A 17562-nucleotide genomic window follows, 5' to 3' on the forward strand; every position below is an offset into this window, starting at 1 on the left:
TCATCACACTGATACAGTTTACACAATCTCATTAAATGAACAATAGCGAAGATGCTTCTACAAGAAGCAGATTATAAGACAAGGCGCCAATTCCATGAGCAGATGTTGGTAAACAGGACGTCTCAGCAGGGTCAGGGTGGTCAGAATACCAACTCTCCAGCCACACCCGCTTCTCCGTGTAGAGGGGGCTCGCCCTTCGAACCCTCGCCCCAGCTACTATCTTGGTTCTGTGCGGCGACAGAATGCGTTGGGTCTCCAACAGATACCGGGCGTGTTAATTATCATCTGACGGAAATCTGTAACGAGAAGGAAAATCAATAAAGGCACCGAGAAGGGTGTTTCTTAAATAACATATATTGAAAAACCACAGCTCCCTGTAATTATATATTCCAGCTCCACGTGAGTAAAGGCCACAAATTAACGCATTAATTACTCGAATGATAATCATTAAAATATAATATTGAGAGGTTTCCATTTTTTACATTTTCATATATTCTCCCCGTGCCCAGATAGTCCTGACTCTCCCTGGGTACAGTCTCACGGGCACTGACTCTCCCTGGGTACAGTCCCACAGGCACTGACTCTCCCTGGGTACAGTCCCACGGGCACTGACACTGGGGTATGGGTCCCACACAAACTGTCTCTCCCTGGGGTACAGTCCCACACACACTGACTCTCACTGGGGTACAGTCCCACATGCACTGTCTCTCCCTGGGGTACAGTCCCCCACACACTGACTCACTGGATACAGTCCCACATGCACTGTCTCTCCCTGGGGTACAGTTCTACAGACACTGACTCTCCCTGGACTACAGTTTCACGGGCACTGACTCTCCCTGAACTACAGTTCCACAGGCACTGTCTCTCCCTGGGGTACAGTTCTATGGACACTGACTCTCCCTGGACTACAGGTCCACAGGCACTGACTCTCACTGGGGTACAGATCCACACATACTGACTCTCACTGGGGTACAGTTCCACACACACTGACTCTCACTGGGGTACAGTTCCACAGGCACTGACTCTCACTGGGGTACAGTTCCACACACACTGACTCTCACTGGGGTACAGTTCCACACACACTGACTTTCAATGGGGTACAGTTCCGCAGACAATGACTCTCACTGGGGTACAGTTCCACACACACTGACTCTCACTGGGGTACAGTTCCACTAACACTGATTCTCACTGGGATATAGTTCCGCAGACACTGACTCTCAGAGATACGGATCCCACAGGCACCGCTTGCCCTCTGGTAACTCACCCAAATGTGAACCTAGATATTCGTCCATGGGGGAATCGTGGTCGAGCCTGTTCTCGTCCATGTCTGATTTGCCCACGCGGCACTTTCTGGCAGAGGTCACTGGGCTATGATGAGAAGTGAACAGGGGTCCTAGCTGATTGTCCCATCATAGCCCTGGGCTGTGAGGTCAACTAGCCGCATTGACCATCACGGAGACCAGCTCACTCAGCACCAACTGGGACCTGCCCAACTGCTCAGTCCCAGGCCAGCCAACCCCACCTCCCTGTTCCTACAATGTTCACAGCTGTGCATCCCCCAGTCTCAATGGAATGTTCCATCAATGATGCCATGAGCCGAACTTTGTCCTGACATCACCAGCTCAACGGATGATGTCATCCAATGGGACAGGTCACTCAAAAAGGGGGGGGGGAAATAAATTTAAGTAGCAAAAAGTGGAGTTAAAGCTGGAATTTTAGCCAGGGTCCGTTAGTTATCAGAACGTACACGTGTGGGGTTGGGACAGAGACTCACTGAACATTGCAGTGTGTCGTCTTACTCGACCCTCATTTCCAAGATGTCAGCTTCCTCCAGTTTGATGACTGCTCAATGTTTCTCTCCACAATGTCTTTCAGTGGGCTGATGCTGCGGTTTATCCAATCCCGGCATCGCTTCTCGATCATCGGCTTCATCAGCTGCAGCATAAGAGAGGCAAAGGCATGAACTAAATTGTGAAACATGGCTCGCTAAATTCAATCTACATCTTCCTTCTTCCCAGGCCCCCTCCTCCCCTGAAGGTGCTGACTCTCACTGGGGTTCAGGGCCCCCCCCCTTCCCTGAAGGTGCTGACTCTCACTGGGGTTCAGGGCCCCCCCCTTCCCTGAAGGTGCTGACTCTCACTGGGGTTCAGGGCCCCCCCCTTCCCTGAAGGTACTGACTCTCACTGGGGTTCAGGTCCCTCCTCCCCTGAAAGCCAACAATGGCCTAGAAGTTCAACAACACAGAAATAGGCAAATGGTCCGTGCCGGTGTTTATGCTCCACATGAGCCTTGTCCCACTCCTCTCACCCTATCCGCAATTTCCTTTCTCCCTCATTTGTTTATCTAGTTTCCTCTTAAATACATCTGTGCTATTCACCTCAACCACTCCCTGAGGCAGAGTTCCACATTCTCACTGCTCTCTGGGTCAAACATGAGAACACAAGAAATAGGAGCAGGAGTCGGCCATTTGGCCCCTCGAGACTGCTCCGCCATTCAATAAGATCACGGCTGATCTGATCATGGACTCAGCTCCACTTCACTGTCCGCTCCCCATAACCCTTTATGCCCTTATCGTTCAAAAAGCTGTCTATCTCCGCCTTAAATACATACAATGATCCAGCCTCTACAGCTCTGTGGGGCAGAGAATTCCACAGATTTACGACTCTCAGAGACGTTTCTCCCACACTATCATGAGATGAGCTGCCCTCCCACACATGCCTGCCTGCCGTTACCTACTTACCATCGCAGGAACTGTCTGTATTCTATTAACAGTTTCAATCTCTTTGTAAATTCTGAAAGCTACGGGAGTAAACTGCACTCACCCTGCACTTGTCCTTCACTGTGAGTCTGGAGCAGTCTGCGATGAGAGGCAGGTCGGAGGAGCTGCTGGGAGACATGGCTATCAGACCGTGGGGTGGTGCGCACTGTGGGTGAGGGAGAAACAGCTCTGTGAGTCCAGGCCCAGGCAGCTGCTGTATTTAAAGGGCACAATTAGCATAAGAGAGTGTGGAGCTCTGCTCGGTCTCAGGTTCCCACACTCACCAGCCAATCCCTGCCAGGCTCCCATCGGGACAATGGGAGAAGCGTTGGCTCTCAGTCCACACAATCTCCTCACCAACAGCTGGAGGGTGCAGGGGGCGGGGAGGGAGTGAGGGAGGGCAGTGTGTGTAGGGGAGTGGGGGGAGTGCAGCAGGAGAGCCTGGGAAAGCCCCTCCCCCCGCTCTCTCACCAACACCGAGCTGCTGCCCCAAGGGGGTCACAGCCTTCCCGTTGTGGTCGAGTGTTATAAGTGAGGCCAGGCACATGCTGTTTTAAGAGGAGGAAGATGTGATGGAGACACAGAGAGAGGGGGCCAAGAAGGGATAAGGACTGTTGAGACAAACAAAAGCAGATCTCCCCCCCACCCCTTACCCCTCCCCTAGGCATGGGCAGATGGACAGACACACCCCACCCTTCTCTCAATCAATTACCTCCTGATGATGCCAGCTCACGCTGTCGAATAGTTCCGCATCCTACACTCACTCTCTGGCACTTTCCCCAGCCTGGCTGTTCCTCCCCCATGGGAGTCAGACCTGGACATGCCGTTTTACCCCAGGGCAGGGTCGGGGCTGGACCTCTAACCCTTGACCTCCTTTGCCAACCCAGCCCACCATGACCACAGCTGAGTTTGCTGGAATGATGCGGGGGGTGGAGGGGGTCATTATGCAGCCTTGGTTGGTTTCCAGCAGCAGACAGGGGGCCCCTCAGTGACCCAGCAAAGTTCCAGATGGTGTTGTGGTGAGACTCCCACTTCGAAGGTGTTCCCATGCACCTGCTGCCCTTGTCCTTCTAGGTGGTAGAGGTTGCGGGTCAAAGAAGCCTTGGCGAGTTGCTGCAGTGCATCTTGTAGACAGCGCATTGTGCAACCGGGAGTGGAGGGAGTGAATGTATAAGGTGGTGGATGGGATGCCAATCAAGCGGATGTTAACAGGGAGCCCACAAGCGAGGAAACTGGGAAGGTGCTGCCGGGGAGGGAGGGGGTGGTGGGGTGCGGGAAGGGTCCAAACATCCTACGAGAGATTTAAATGGTAGATGTGCCCCGAAGATTGGAAAGACACCTCCGAGTGAAGGCCTCGCTGATCCCATCTCTGGGGCCGTCTACAGGGAGAGGAGGTGAGTACAAGCGATGTATTTGCTTCATGGGTTCTTTGCTTAAGAATTCATAGCAACACATTGCTAGTAAGAACTTGTTGGTTTATTAGCAAAAGGTTTAACAATCACACTACACATTACCAGTTCAACTATTTCAGTTGTGCACTTTAAACAAATGCCCCCTGCAAGGGGGCCACACTCCAAAATACATTTTTTTTTCCGGTGCCCCTTTTTTTGTGGGGGGGGGTTGGGGTTTAGGGCACCAACACACAAATTATACAATTGCCCCCTGGCTAAAAGGGGGGGACATAAAAGCAGCAAATTAAACAAATTAAACTTCAAACTTAAATGATCAAATTCAAATTTGGTTGCCGGGGGTGATGATGCAATCCAGTCCCTCCGGCGCCCACCTCTCGTGGAAGGCCGCGAGCGTACCGGTGGACACCGCGTGACATTACCAGTTCATCCACCAGGCTCACAACCACCTGCCTCATCGTGCATCCCCCAAACTGACCTGGCTGGGGTTTTATTAAGCCTTGTGAACATCACGTTACTGGCTGCGCCACTCCCAACTCAACAGCTCACAGGGCCATACATTACAGCCCCCTCCTTCCATCTGGGCATTTTCCACTGCCCTCCACATGGCTCGAAGTGGCAGCAAATGCAGACCCCGCGTGCCCCCCACCACTTACGTGCAGTGGGCAGCGGGGATTCCGGTAGGGGCAGTTCCTGGTCTGGCACCCTGGAGGAGAATTCCCATCCCCCCAGTGTTTCTGGTACCTTTCTCAAGAAGCCATTCTTCATGCATGAACCTAACCAGTGATGTTCGGCTGGCTGTTCAACCATGAGGGCTGCACCTACTGCCAGTCCTGCTGAGATTCACTAACTCAACACAGACCAGCTCCAGCTCCAGCTCCAGCTACGAAATCTGGGACTGCCCTGCTCTGTGCCGCTCGGCACCACCCAGGTGGTCCCTGAGATCCAAACTGAGCCCAGCTGACTGAGGCTACCAGTTTGTACCACGTTACCTTCGGATCGGAATTGCTGAACAAGGAACGACCGAGATCCATCGAGCTCACCTTCTACCCTCCTGGTAGTCACATGACAGAACAATAATTGTTGACTAATCACAGCAGTCAATCTATCAATTGGTTGACCACAGAGGCACACATGAGACAAGGAAAGCCAGACTTATCCCAGGAGTTTATCCAGTGAGTATTTGAGGCACACAGACCGAGGGCACAGCTTCAATCGCCGGTCAGTTCTGAGTTAGCTAACCTCGGCCGACACTCTCCGATATGTATGAGCACAAAACAGCTACAACAATTCTTAGATAGTCATTGCCTGCCTCAATCTTTTCATGTTACATTCACTGACATATCAAATACGGATCATTGTAAATCCTGGCCTAGGGCAGTATGCCTTTAAGAACTTTGCCGTTGTGGTGTGCCTTTAATTGGAGTTAGAATCAGTGCAGCTCTAGTAAACAGTGTCCGTGCAGCCTCTCAGTTCCATTGTGTTCAGCTCAATGGGGCCGTTTGTCAGAAGCACAGCTGTGCTGCTGGAGCCTCTAATCTGCCGTTCGTGGGAAACAACCTGCACCAGCCGTCCCACACAGGACCCTCACCGACTCACTCCCCGACCCTGACACACCGACTCACTCAGCAACATAATCAACGAGACTCCGGGAGTAGGATTTTGTCAGTGTGAGATCACTCTGGGAGCAGGACCTCTGTCTGCCTGAGATCGCTCTGGGAGCAAGACCTCTGTCTGCCTGAGATCACTCTAGGAGTAGGACCTCAGTCAGTGTGAGATCACTCTGGGAGTAGGATCTCAGTCAGTGTGAGATCACTCTAGGAGTAGGACCTCAGTCTGTCTGAGATCACTCTAGGAGTAGGATCTCAGTCAGTGTGAGATCACTCTGGGAGTAGAAGTTGAGTGAGTGTGATTTTGAAAAGTTCTGAAGGGATCCATCACTTGGAATTTGACTGTATGTTTAGTAAAGAAGTTGATGGTCCGACTGCAGTGTTTAATAAATATACTGTAAGTGTTACAGACACAAACAACCGTACAGTCCCACTGTGCCCAGCAGGGAGCGGTGTGAAGTGAGCTGCATTTATCGGTTTGTCAGCCCGGGAACACTATGGCCGCTTCCAGACTGAGACCATTATCTGCAGAGTAACACGGAGATAGTGAGGGACAGCTCAGAGATTGATACAAAATACTTTATTAGTGAATGCACGTAGCATCCAGATAACGATTACAAGATTTTCTTGCAAAAATGTGTCACATAGTGACTGTACAACAGTAAAATACGCTTAACAAAGCTCCCACATGATGGAAAAATAACACTGCTCCATTTTCAGATGTGGAATTAGAAAGAAATGTCCCACCCTCCTCCTCCTCCTTCTCCTCCTCCTCCTCCTCCTCCCCTGAAGGTGCTGACTCCCACTGGGGTTCAGGTCCACAGATCCCAGACACCCTCCATCCCTCAGCCAACTGCCCTTTCTTCGTGCGTGAGCCTGGACAATGAGTGTTGACAGGTTATTCAACCATGGGAGGATCACAGCCAAGCCTGACCGTGTCCACACACACGCACCTTCCAGCCCGAGTCCCTGGATATTTATCAGGAGCGGGAACTCTGGCTGACATTCACCTCCCTAACTCATGGAAACTGAGGCCAACTGTCTACCCAATGGGCTGCCCCGAATGTGACCCTCTCACACACCAAAGGCCATGGATCAGACTGGAGCTGTCCTGCTCTGTGATTCGCCACACTGGGCAGTACATGGACCTCCCGCCTGTGGAGTTATACCGACCTTTACCGGATTGCAGCGACTGAAATGAACACGTCTTTATCTGAACCGCAGCAATAGTCAAATTAACATGAATCATTGATTTACAATCACAGTCAGTTGTCAATATGACAAAACAACACAAATACTTTGCCATTGATAGTTTTCGAATAGTCCCCAGTAATGAAGGGACTCCAATATTTCACTCAGATCTGCCAGGGTCTCCACAGGGTCCTAGTGCCGGGCTGCACTACCTGCTTCGCTGGGGTCTGACAGGGCGGAGTCTGTGGAAGGGTCACGGGGGTGTCACATGACCCCGCGCCCCCTCCCCTCGCTCCGTGCAGGCGCTGCAGCAGTTCTGGTGGAGCCGCCATCTTGGTCTGGTGCGCTGACAGGAAGCAGAGGGTCTCCCGCAGACACCGGGCGTAACCGTCATTATAGTCCTGCAGGGGGCGCCACGCCTGGGGTCCGGACTCTGGAAGGAGGAGAGAAGACAGGGTTTAGAGTTAAGCTTTTAAACAAACAGAAACTAAAAATAATTTCCCCCCATTCTGTCCTCTCCCCCTATGTTTCCTTCCCTCTCACTAATGCCCCAGCTAATATCAGCTACCTCAGCACAGATGGAACATTAACCCTGGGACCTCCCTGGTTCTGTGGTGCCTTTCCTCACTGACCCATTGGCAGAGCACAGCACCACCACCTGTGGGCTGTAAACTCATGTCAGGACCTCATTCTGTTGGATCATGCAGGAATTGTTGCACATAATTGAGGCTGACACTCCAGTGCAGTGCTGAGTGGGTGCTGCACTGTCGGAGGTGCTGACTTTCAATTGAGATATTAAACCGAGACCCTGTCTGTCCTCTCAGGTGGACATAAAAGATCCCACGGCACTAGTTTGAAGAAGAGCAGGGGAGCTATCCTCGGTTTCCTGGACAATATTTACCCCTCAAACGACATCATTAAAACAGATTATTTGGTCATTATCACAATGCTGTTTGTGGGAGCTTGCAACATGGCAGCCGTGTTTCCTACGTTACAACTGACTGCACGTCAAAAGTACTTCATTGGCTGTAAAGCACTTTGGGACGCCCCGAGGTCATGAAGGCGCTATATAAATGCAAGTCTTAAGTTACAGACTACTTTACAGACACTCACAGCCGGACCTCAATAACTGATCTGGGTCAGACTCAACAGAAGCAGTGAGGGTTTGTGAAATACTCACCGAGTAAGCGATGATACTTCAGGAAATTGACGGATGTTTCCAAGATGGCGGCTTTCTCCAGTTTGCAGTTACCCTGGTCTCTGTGAAACTCTCCCTCCAGCAATCCCTTCAGCTGCAGGATGCTCCTGTTTATCCGATCTCTGCGCCTCTTCTCCGCCATCGGTTTCATCAACTGCGGGACACAGGGAGAGAGAAACAGCTCAGTAATGAATCTGCACAAACCCCCCAAAACTCTGACCTCTCGGTCTATAAGGGAAGGTTCTGAAACCCCAGCTCAGAAACCCCTGTGTCCCGGGTATCACTTACTCTGTACTGGTCTCTGGGGGTGATGCTGTGCTCGGTACATTCCCTTGGACGCTGATCAGCAGGACTGCTTGGAGACATGGCTATCAGACCGTGGGGTGCGGCACACTGCGGATGTGTGTGAGTGAGAGGGGATGTCTGATCCAGCTCTCTGGGCCCAACCTCAGCAGCTGCTGTATTTAAAGGGCGGTATTTGCATGACAGAGTGTGGGGCTCTACTCTCTCTCAGGTTCCCACACTCGCCAGCCAATCCCACCACTCGCTGGCGGGACAATAGACGTGTGCCTGGCTACACGGAGAATTAGTGACGCGATCTGCCTCTGTATTGTGGGCAGGGGCAGCCCGAGTCCCTGAGGGCCATCTGGGCAGCAAGTGTGTCTCACAAATCCTAGGATATTAATGTCAGCACAAAGTCACACATCCTGGGAAAGTGACTGGAGGAGGGAGCAGGGGGATAGCTCCAATTACTGAATTAATTGGGGCTGCTCTCTAACATCTGGCTCTGGAAAATCTAGGATTGATCGAAGAGCTACTGCTCCTGGGCATGGCCAAGGGAGCCATCAGCCGGTCCAGGAAGCGGGCGGTCGCGGGGGTCGTTCAGCCCGACTGCCTGCCTCTCTTCCCCGCTTACATCGGAGCCAGGGTGTCCCTGGAGATGGAGCAAGCGGTGTCCACCTGTACGCTCACGGCCTTCCGCGAGAGGTGGGCGCCGGAGGGACTGGAGTGCATCATCACCCCCAGAAGTTTAATTTGTTTAATTTGTCAGTTTTAGTGCCCCCCCCCCCTCCTTTTAGCCAGGAAGTACAGGCAACTCTCGATTATCCGTACACGGATCTAACGGAGAACCTGCTACAACGGCACTTTTAAAAACTGTGATTCTGTCCCATGCGCTAAGCATGGATCCAACCAGTAGTGAAATATGACTAGGGATGGCACGCAGTTCGGGAGTCAAGCTTATGCACACGGGTCCCTTCTTAATTCCAATCTATATATTTATAAAACTTTCAATCAAACTTCTCAATCAGATTACTGTAAGTCTGTCTGCTCATACTGCGACCCATCCTCACGTTATCAGATCGAAGGCATTGCTCCCAACCCCGCTCTTTTTGGGCACTGTCCAGATCATCACGCTGAAAGCAAGTTGAGGGATAAATATTGGCCAGGACACTGGGGAGAATACGCCTGCTGTTCTCCAAATTAGTGCCATGGGATTTTTTACATCAACCTGTGAAGGCAGACAGGGCACCTTCGACAATGAGGGGCAAAAGATTTATCCAACTCTTCCTCCCTTTTTTTGCTGTCTTTTCGTTTTCTGACACCTCTGTCACTCTATTCATAGGCAATCACTGAGGGTGCCGCCCGGCCTCGGGGGTAAGTAAAGCCGAGTCTCATTCGACTTCCAGCGGTTCAAGCCTTTAGACTGGCCATTTTAAGAAAAAGTAGACACAGGAAACATGGGTCTTTTCACTTTATATTAAAATGAATAGGTGGACAATCCCATCCTGGAAGCAGAAGCAGAAAAGCATCAAAGTATAAATTTGGGACCCAAACATTCTCAGCAAGTACATGCATTCGCCCTAGCGGCAAAATCACTTACCCGGAATAGCCCGATCCCTGAGGGCCCCGGATAATCGAAAGTTGCCTGTATATTTCAAGTGTTGTAGGAAATGCAGCAATGAATTTATGCACAGCAAGCTCCCACAAATAACAATGAGGTAACGAGCAGATAATCTGTTTCTGGGTGTTAGTTGAGGGATAAATATTGGCCAGGACACCGGGGAGAATATCCCTGCTGTTCTCCAAATTAGTGCCATGGGATTTTTTACATCAACCTGAGAAGGCAGACACGGCACCTTCGACACTGCAGCGCTCCCTCAGTACTGCATAAGGAATGGCAGCCTAGATTAGGTGCTCAAGTCTCTGAAATGGGACTTGAGCCCATGACCTTCTTATTCAAGTGCAAGAGTGCTACCCAGTGAGCCATTGCTTACACCCAAGAAGGTTTGCCAACTGCAATCGGGTGAAGGTTATACCCCAGATGCCACCGGGTGTGATACTGAACCATACGGGCCAGGAGCATCCCTGTCTGTTCTGTGTTAGCTGGCCTCAACCAGGGTGGCATTTCAGCCGTGTCTCAGTGGGTAGCACTGTCTCTCGCCTCCGACTCAAAAGGTTATGAATTCAAGTCCCACTCCAGGGACTAGAGCAAAAAAATCGAAGCTGACACTCTCAGTGCAGTACTGAGGGAGTGCTGCACAGTTGGAGGTGCCGTCTTTCCGATGAAACGTTAAAACAAGGTGGACGCCCTTTTAGGTGGACGTAAAAGATCCTATGGCACTATTTCGAAGAAGAGCAGGGGAGTTCTCCCCGGTGTCCTGGCCAATATATACCCCAGCAATCAACATTACTAAAAAATCTGGTCATTATCACATTGCTGTTGATGGGAGCTTGCTGTGTGCAAATTGGCTGCTGCGTTTTCCACATTAAAACAAAGACTACACTTCAAAAAGAACTTCAATGGCTGTAAAGCACTTTGAGACATTGGGTGGGCGTGAAAGGCATCATATAACTGCAAGTCTTTCTTTTTTCAATAGAACATCCTCCCCCCCCACTCCCTCTACCAACACCCGGATTAGGGAGGGGGCCAACAACCAGTGTTTCCATTCCTGATCTGGGTCCGGTGTCTCCAGCTGAAACATATGTATGTGTGAACATTGGAGGAGGGCTGGGTTCAGGTGCCGCTGCAGTTGAACAGCTGCCAACGTTATCGGGGGGAAATTGTTACTGATGTGCAGCTGCTATCAATGGAGCTGTACGTCAGGGAGAGAGAGAGCACCCAGAGAGAGAGAGAGAAAGAGAGTACCCAGAGAGAGAGAGAGAGCACCCAGAGAGAGTGAGAGAGAACCCAGAGAGAGAGTGAGAGAGAGAGAACCCAGAGAGAGAGAGAGAGAGAACCCAGAGAGAGAGACAGAGAGCACCCAGTGAGAGAGAGAGAGAGAGCACCCAGTGTGAGAGAGTGAGAGAGAGACAGAGAGACAGCACCCAGTGAGAGAGAGAGAGCGAGAGACAGAGTACCCAGTGTGAGAGAGAGAGAGAGAGGGAGACAGCACCCAGTGAGAGAGAGAGAGAGAGACAGAGCACCCAGTGAGAGAAAGAGAGACAGAGCACCCAGTGAGAGAGAGAGAGCGAGAGCGAGAGAGAGCACCAAGTGAGAGAGAGAGAGAGAGAGAGAGAGACAGCACCCAATGAGAGAGAGAGAGAGAGAGAGCGCCCAGTGAAAGAGAGAGAGAGAGAGAGCACCCAGTGAGAGAGAGAGTGAGAAAGACAGCACCCAGTGAGAGAGAGAGAGACAGAGCACCCAGTGTGAGAGAGAGAGAGAGCACCCAGTGAGAGAGAGAGAGAGAGAGAGAGAGCACCCAGTGAGAGAGAGAGAGACAGCACCCAGTGAGAGAGGAGAGAGAGAGAGAGCACCCAGTGAGAGAGAGAGCAAGCGAGAGTGTTGTGTATCTGTAAAGCATGCACTCCCATACTCCGCCACCAGGGAGCTCATCCCCTAAAGTCCCAAGGGATCCCAGCATCCCTTGGGAGCACTGTATATAAGCTGGCCCCGAAGACCTGTTCCTCACTCTTATTAAAGTGTCTTATTAAAGACTGAGGTCACTGTTACTTTAACCTCCCTGTGTGCATCTGTGTTAGGAACACAATAACTGGCAACGAGAATACGAATCCAACGCAAAGATGCAGCAAACTGTGGCCATCCTGGAGAAGTTCTCGGAGGGTGAGGACTGGGAAGCCTATGTCGAACGGCTAGACCAGTACTTTGTAGCCAACGAGCTGGACAGAGAAGGAAGCGCTGCAAAAAGGAGAGCGGTCCTCTTCACAGTCTGCGAGGCACCGACCTACAGTCTCATGAAGAATCTTCTGGCTCCGGTGAAACCCACAGATAAGTCGTATGAGGAGCTGTGTACACTGGTTCGGGAGCAACTTAACCCGAGGGAGAGCGTGCTGATGGCGAGGTATCGGTTCTACACGTGCCAGCGATCTGAAGGTAAGGAAGTGGCGAGCTACATCGCCGAGCTAAGGCGATTTGCAGGACAATGTCAGTTTGATGGCTACCTGGAGCAAATGCTCAGAGACTTTTTTGTACTGGGCATTGGCCATGAGACCATCCTATGAAAACTTTTGACTGTAGAGACACCGACCCTCAGTAAGGCCATTGCAATAGCACAGGCGTTTAGGTCCACCAGTGATAACACCAAACAAATCTCTCAGCACACAAGTGCTAGAGCAATGTTCATAAATTAACTGGAACTGTGTTTGCGAGCAGAAATGTACAGGGCAGAACCCACGAATCTGCAACTGCCAGCAGGCTTCAGGTGACCCAGATGACTCAGAGTCCCCAACAAAGGATGAATGCAAAGCAATTCACAACTTGTTGGCGTTGTGGAGGCTTCCATTCAGCCTATTCATGCCGCTTCAAAGGGTATGTTTGCAAGAGCTGTGGAACAATGGGGCACCTCCAATGAGCTTGCAAATAAGCTGCAAGCTCTGCAAAACCTGCTAACTGCCACGTGGCAGAGGAAGATCGGTCCATGGTGGATCAAAGCAATTTCGAGCCTCAGAGAGAGGAGACAGATGCTGAAGTACACGGGGTGCACACATTTTTGATGAAATGTCCACCTATAATGCTAAACATACAATTGAATGGCTTACCCATAGCCATGGAACTGGACACTGATGCTAGCCAATCCATCATGAGTAAAAAGATGTTTGCGAGACTGTGGTGCAACAAGGCATTCAGACCAGCCCTGAGCCCCATCCACATGAAACTGAGAATGTACACCAAAGAGCTTATCACTGTCCTTGGCAGCACCATAGTCAAGATCACCTACGAGGGCACGGTGCATGAACTGCCACTCTGGATTGTCCCGGGTGATGGCCCCACACTGCTTGGAAGGAGCTGGCTGGGCAAAATCCGCTGGAACTGGGATGACATCCGAACGCTATCACATGTCGATGAGGCCTTATATACCCAGGTTCTTAACAAATTTCCTTCCCTTTTTGAGCCAGGCATTGGAAACTTTTCTGGGGCGTAGGTGGGGATCCCCTTGGTCCCAGAGGCATGACCCATTCACCACAAGGCGCGAGCGGTACCTCACATGATGAGGGAGAGAGTGGAAATCGAGCTGGACAGGCTGCAATGCGAGGGCATCATCTCCCCAGTGGAATTCAGCAAGTGGGCCAGCCCGATTGTTCCAGTACTCAAAAGTGATGGCACGGTCAGGATTTGCGGCGATTATAAAGTAACTATTAATTGTTTCTCGCTACAGGACCAATACCCGCTACCTAAGGCTTATTTGCGACGCTGGCAGGAGGCAAGATGTTCACCAAGCTTGACCTGACTTCGGCCTACATGACGCAGGAGTTGGAGGAGTCTTCAAAGGGCCTTACCTGCATCAACACACACAAGGGACTGTTCATCTACAACAGATGCCCGTTTGGAATTCGGTCAGCTGCAGCGATCTTCCAGAGAAACATGGAGAGCCTACTCAAGTCGGTACCACACACGGTGGTCTTTCAGGACGACATATTGGTCATGGATCAGGACACCACCGAACATCTACAAAACCTGGAGGAGGTCCTCCAGCGACTGGATCGCGTAGGGCTGCGGCTGAAGAGGTCGAAATGCGTCTTCATGGCAACAGAAGTGGAGTTTTTGGGGAGAAAGATCGCAGCAGACGGCATTCGGCCCACAGACGCCAAGGCAGAGGCTATCAGGAACGCGCCCAGGCCACAGAACGTCACGGAGCTGCGGTCGTTCCTGGGACTCCTCAACTATTTTGGTAACTTCCTACCGGGGTTAAGCACCCTCTTAGAGCCTCTACATGTGTTATTGCGCAAAGGTGAGAACTGGGTATGGGGAAAAAAACAAGTAATTGCTTTTGAGAAAGCCAGAAACATTTTATGCTCCAACAAGCTGCTTGTATTGTATAACCCGTGTAAAAGACTTGTGCTAGCATGTGATGCATCGTCGTACGGAGTCGGATGTGTATTACAACAAGCTAACGTTGCGGGGAAGTTGCAACCTGTCGCCTATGCTTCCAGAAGCTTGTCTAAGGCCGAGAGAGCCTACAGCGTGATTGAGAAAGAGGCATTAGCGTGTGTGTTCGGGGTAAAGAAAATGCATCAGTACCTGTTTGGCCTCAAATTTGAGCTGGAAACTGATCACAAGCCCCTCATATCCCTGTTCGCTGAAAACAAGGGGATAAATACTAATGCCTCAGCCCGCATACAAAGGTGGGCACTCGCGCTATCTGCGTATAACTATACCATCCGCCACAGGCCAGACACCGCGAACTGTGCGGATGCTCTCAGTCAGCTACCATTGCCCAAACTTGTTGATGGTGGCGCAGCCCGCAGACTTATTGAGGGTCATGGAAGCGTTTGAAAATGATAAATCACCTGTCACGGCCCGCCAGATTAGGATTTGGACCAACCAAGATCCTCTGCTGTCCCTAGTAAAAAACTGTGTTCTGCATGGGAGCTGGGCCAGTATCCCCATTGAAATGCAAGAGCCAATCAAGCCGTTCCAGCGGCGAAAGGACGAGCTGTCCATTCAGGCAGACTGCCTGTTGTGGGGTAACCGCGTAGTGCTACCAAAAAAGGGCAGGGAGACGTTCATCTCGGATCTCCGCAGCACACACCCGGGTATAGTAATGATGAAAGCGATAGCCAGATCCCACGTGTGGTGGCCCGGTATCGACTCTGACTTAGAGTCCTGTGTACAGCAATGCAGCGTATGTGCTCAGTTGAGCAACGCGCCCAGAGAGGCACCACTAAGTTTGTGGTCCTGGCCCTCCAGACCATGGTCGAGGATCCATGTCGACTATGCAGACCCATTTCGTGGTAAAATATTCCTACTGGTGGTGGATGCTTTTTCAAAATGGATTGAATGTGAAATAATGTCGGGAAGCACCGCCACCGCCACCATTGAAAGCCTGAGGGCCATGTTTGTTACCCACGGCCTGCCTGACATACTGGTCAGTGACAACGGGCCATGTTTAACCAGTGTCGAATTTAAAGAATTTATGACCCGCAATGGGATCAAACATGTCACCTTGGCCCCGTTTAAACCAGCCTCCAATGGGCAGGCAGAGCAGGCAGTACAAACAATCAAACAGAGCCTTAAATGAGTCACAGAAGGCTCACTCCAAATCCGCCTGTCCCAAGTACTGCTCAGCTACCGCACAAGACTCCACTCGCTCACAGGGGTGCCCCCAGCTTAGCTACTCATGAAAAGGATACTTAAAATCAGACTCTCGCTGGTTCATCCCAACCTGCATGATCAGGTAGAGAGCAGGCGGCAGCAACAAAATGTAAATGATGATCGCGCCACTGTGTCACGGGAAATTGATATGAATGACCCTGTGTATGTGCTAAACTATGGACATGGTCCCAAGTGGATCGCGGGCACGGTGATAGCTAAAGAAGGGAATCGGATGTTTGTAGTCAAACTAGACAATGGACAAATTTGCAGAAAGCACCTGGACCAAACGAGGCTGCGGTTCACAGACTGCCCTGAACAACCCACAGCAGACACCATCTTTTTCGAGCCCACAACACACACCCAAAGGATCAACGACACCACGCCGGACCAGGAAATCGAACCCATCACGCCCAACAGCCCAGCAAGGCCAGGCTCACCTAGCAGCCCTGCAGGGCCAACAACACACCAGCCCAGTGAGGGCACAGTCAACACACCAGAACAGACATTTGTACCGAGGCGGTCCACCAGGGAAAGAAAGACTCCCGACCGCCTCACCTTGTAAATAGTTTTCACTTTGACTTTGGAGGGGGGAGTGATGTTGTGTATCTGTAAAGCATGCACTCCCATGTTCCGCCACCAGGAAGCTCATTCCCTGAAGTCCCAAGTGATCCCAGCATCCCTTGTGAGCACTGTATATAAGCCGGCCCCTAAGGCCTGTTCCTCACTTTGGAGTGTCTTATTAAAGACTGAGGTCACTGTTACTTTAAACTCCCTGTGTGCAGCCTCATCTGTGTTAGGAACACAATAGAGAGATACAGCACCCAGAGAGAGAAGAAAGGAAGGGAGAAAACACCATATTCCAGTATTCAGAGATTTAATACCAAAGCTTGGTGTTATTTGCTATTTCTTGATGAACCTTATTTTCTCCCCAATTATTTTCAATGTGTGTGTCCTGCACTGTGGGCTCTGGTAAGTTGCTCAATACATTGACCACAACACAATTATGTGCCGTTAATATTGGAAACTGTCCTGCGATGTTAAAGGTACAAAGTGTGGGGAGGGGGGCATTAGGGGCAGGCATGTGCCCCACTGCCTCCTGCGAACTGTAGCTAGGCCCTGAGTCTGTGAGTCTCGCTGCGCACTACGTTGGTGCTGGGGAGCGAGTCGAGAGTGTATCATTTCTGCTCTCCAGCATCTGTTTGCCATGCGTGATTGAACAAACTGGAGGTCAATTAGCATCAGTCAGAGGTCATGAGAACGCTGGGAATGTCACGCCCCCTGTCAGCTGACACGTGTCTGTGGCTGTGCCAGTATGTGCTGGGATGCAGTGTCACCTGTTCTGCATGTGGTCAGCGCGGGAACGCAGCACAGGAGCACGGGAAGGTGGGCACGGCGATGGCACTGTGGGGGTGAATGAGTATCCACAATGGCATCCCCAGCCCCCAGCCCAAGCTTGTCAATTTTCACCCTTTGACGCGGCATTATTCCCAGGATCATAGAATGTTCCAGACAGAAATAGGCCATTCATCCCATTGAGTTTTTCTCCACCTGAGCCTCCGAGATTGATCCCACCCTCCAGCACACTCCCACCATCCCTTTAATATTGAAGCTGAATGCTGTGGATGCTGGAAATCTGAAATAAAAACCGAAAATGCTGGAAGTACTCAGCAGGTCAGGCCGCATCTGTGGAGAGAGAAACAGAGTTAATGTGTCAAGTCGATGACCTTTTATCATCCTTTAATATTCACTTTCTCATGCAGTTATCTAATTCCCTTATAAAGAATTGATGAATTCTGCGTCAGCAATGGTTTGAATCCTATTCGACCCTGGTTTGGGGTTGTCAT

The 17562-nt window shown here is 51.0% G+C and overlaps 1 protein-coding gene across 1 annotated transcript; it reads right to left on the reverse strand.

Annotated features, from left to right (window-relative positions):
* Positions 1 to 7067: 7067 nt before the first annotated feature.
* Positions 7068 to 8562, reverse strand: LOC139229302 (transcription factor HES-5-like). The gene is made up of 3 exons (XM_070860985.1): positions 8455 to 8562; positions 8149 to 8320; positions 7068 to 7401 (listed from the first exon to the last, which is right to left on the reverse strand). The coding sequence occupies exons 1-3, from the start codon at positions 8530 to 8532 to the stop codon at positions 7133 to 7135; spliced, it is 519 nt and encodes a 172-aa protein (XP_070717086.1). The 5' UTR covers positions 8533 to 8562; the 3' UTR covers positions 7068 to 7132.
* Between the last annotated feature and the right edge of the window lie 9000 nt (positions 8563 to 17562).

This window comes from Pristiophorus japonicus, chromosome 18 (assembly GCF_044704955.1).
Source record: "Pristiophorus japonicus isolate sPriJap1 chromosome 18, sPriJap1.hap1, whole genome shotgun sequence".
Taxonomy (NCBI): domain Eukaryota; kingdom Metazoa; phylum Chordata; class Chondrichthyes; family Pristiophoridae; genus Pristiophorus; species Pristiophorus japonicus.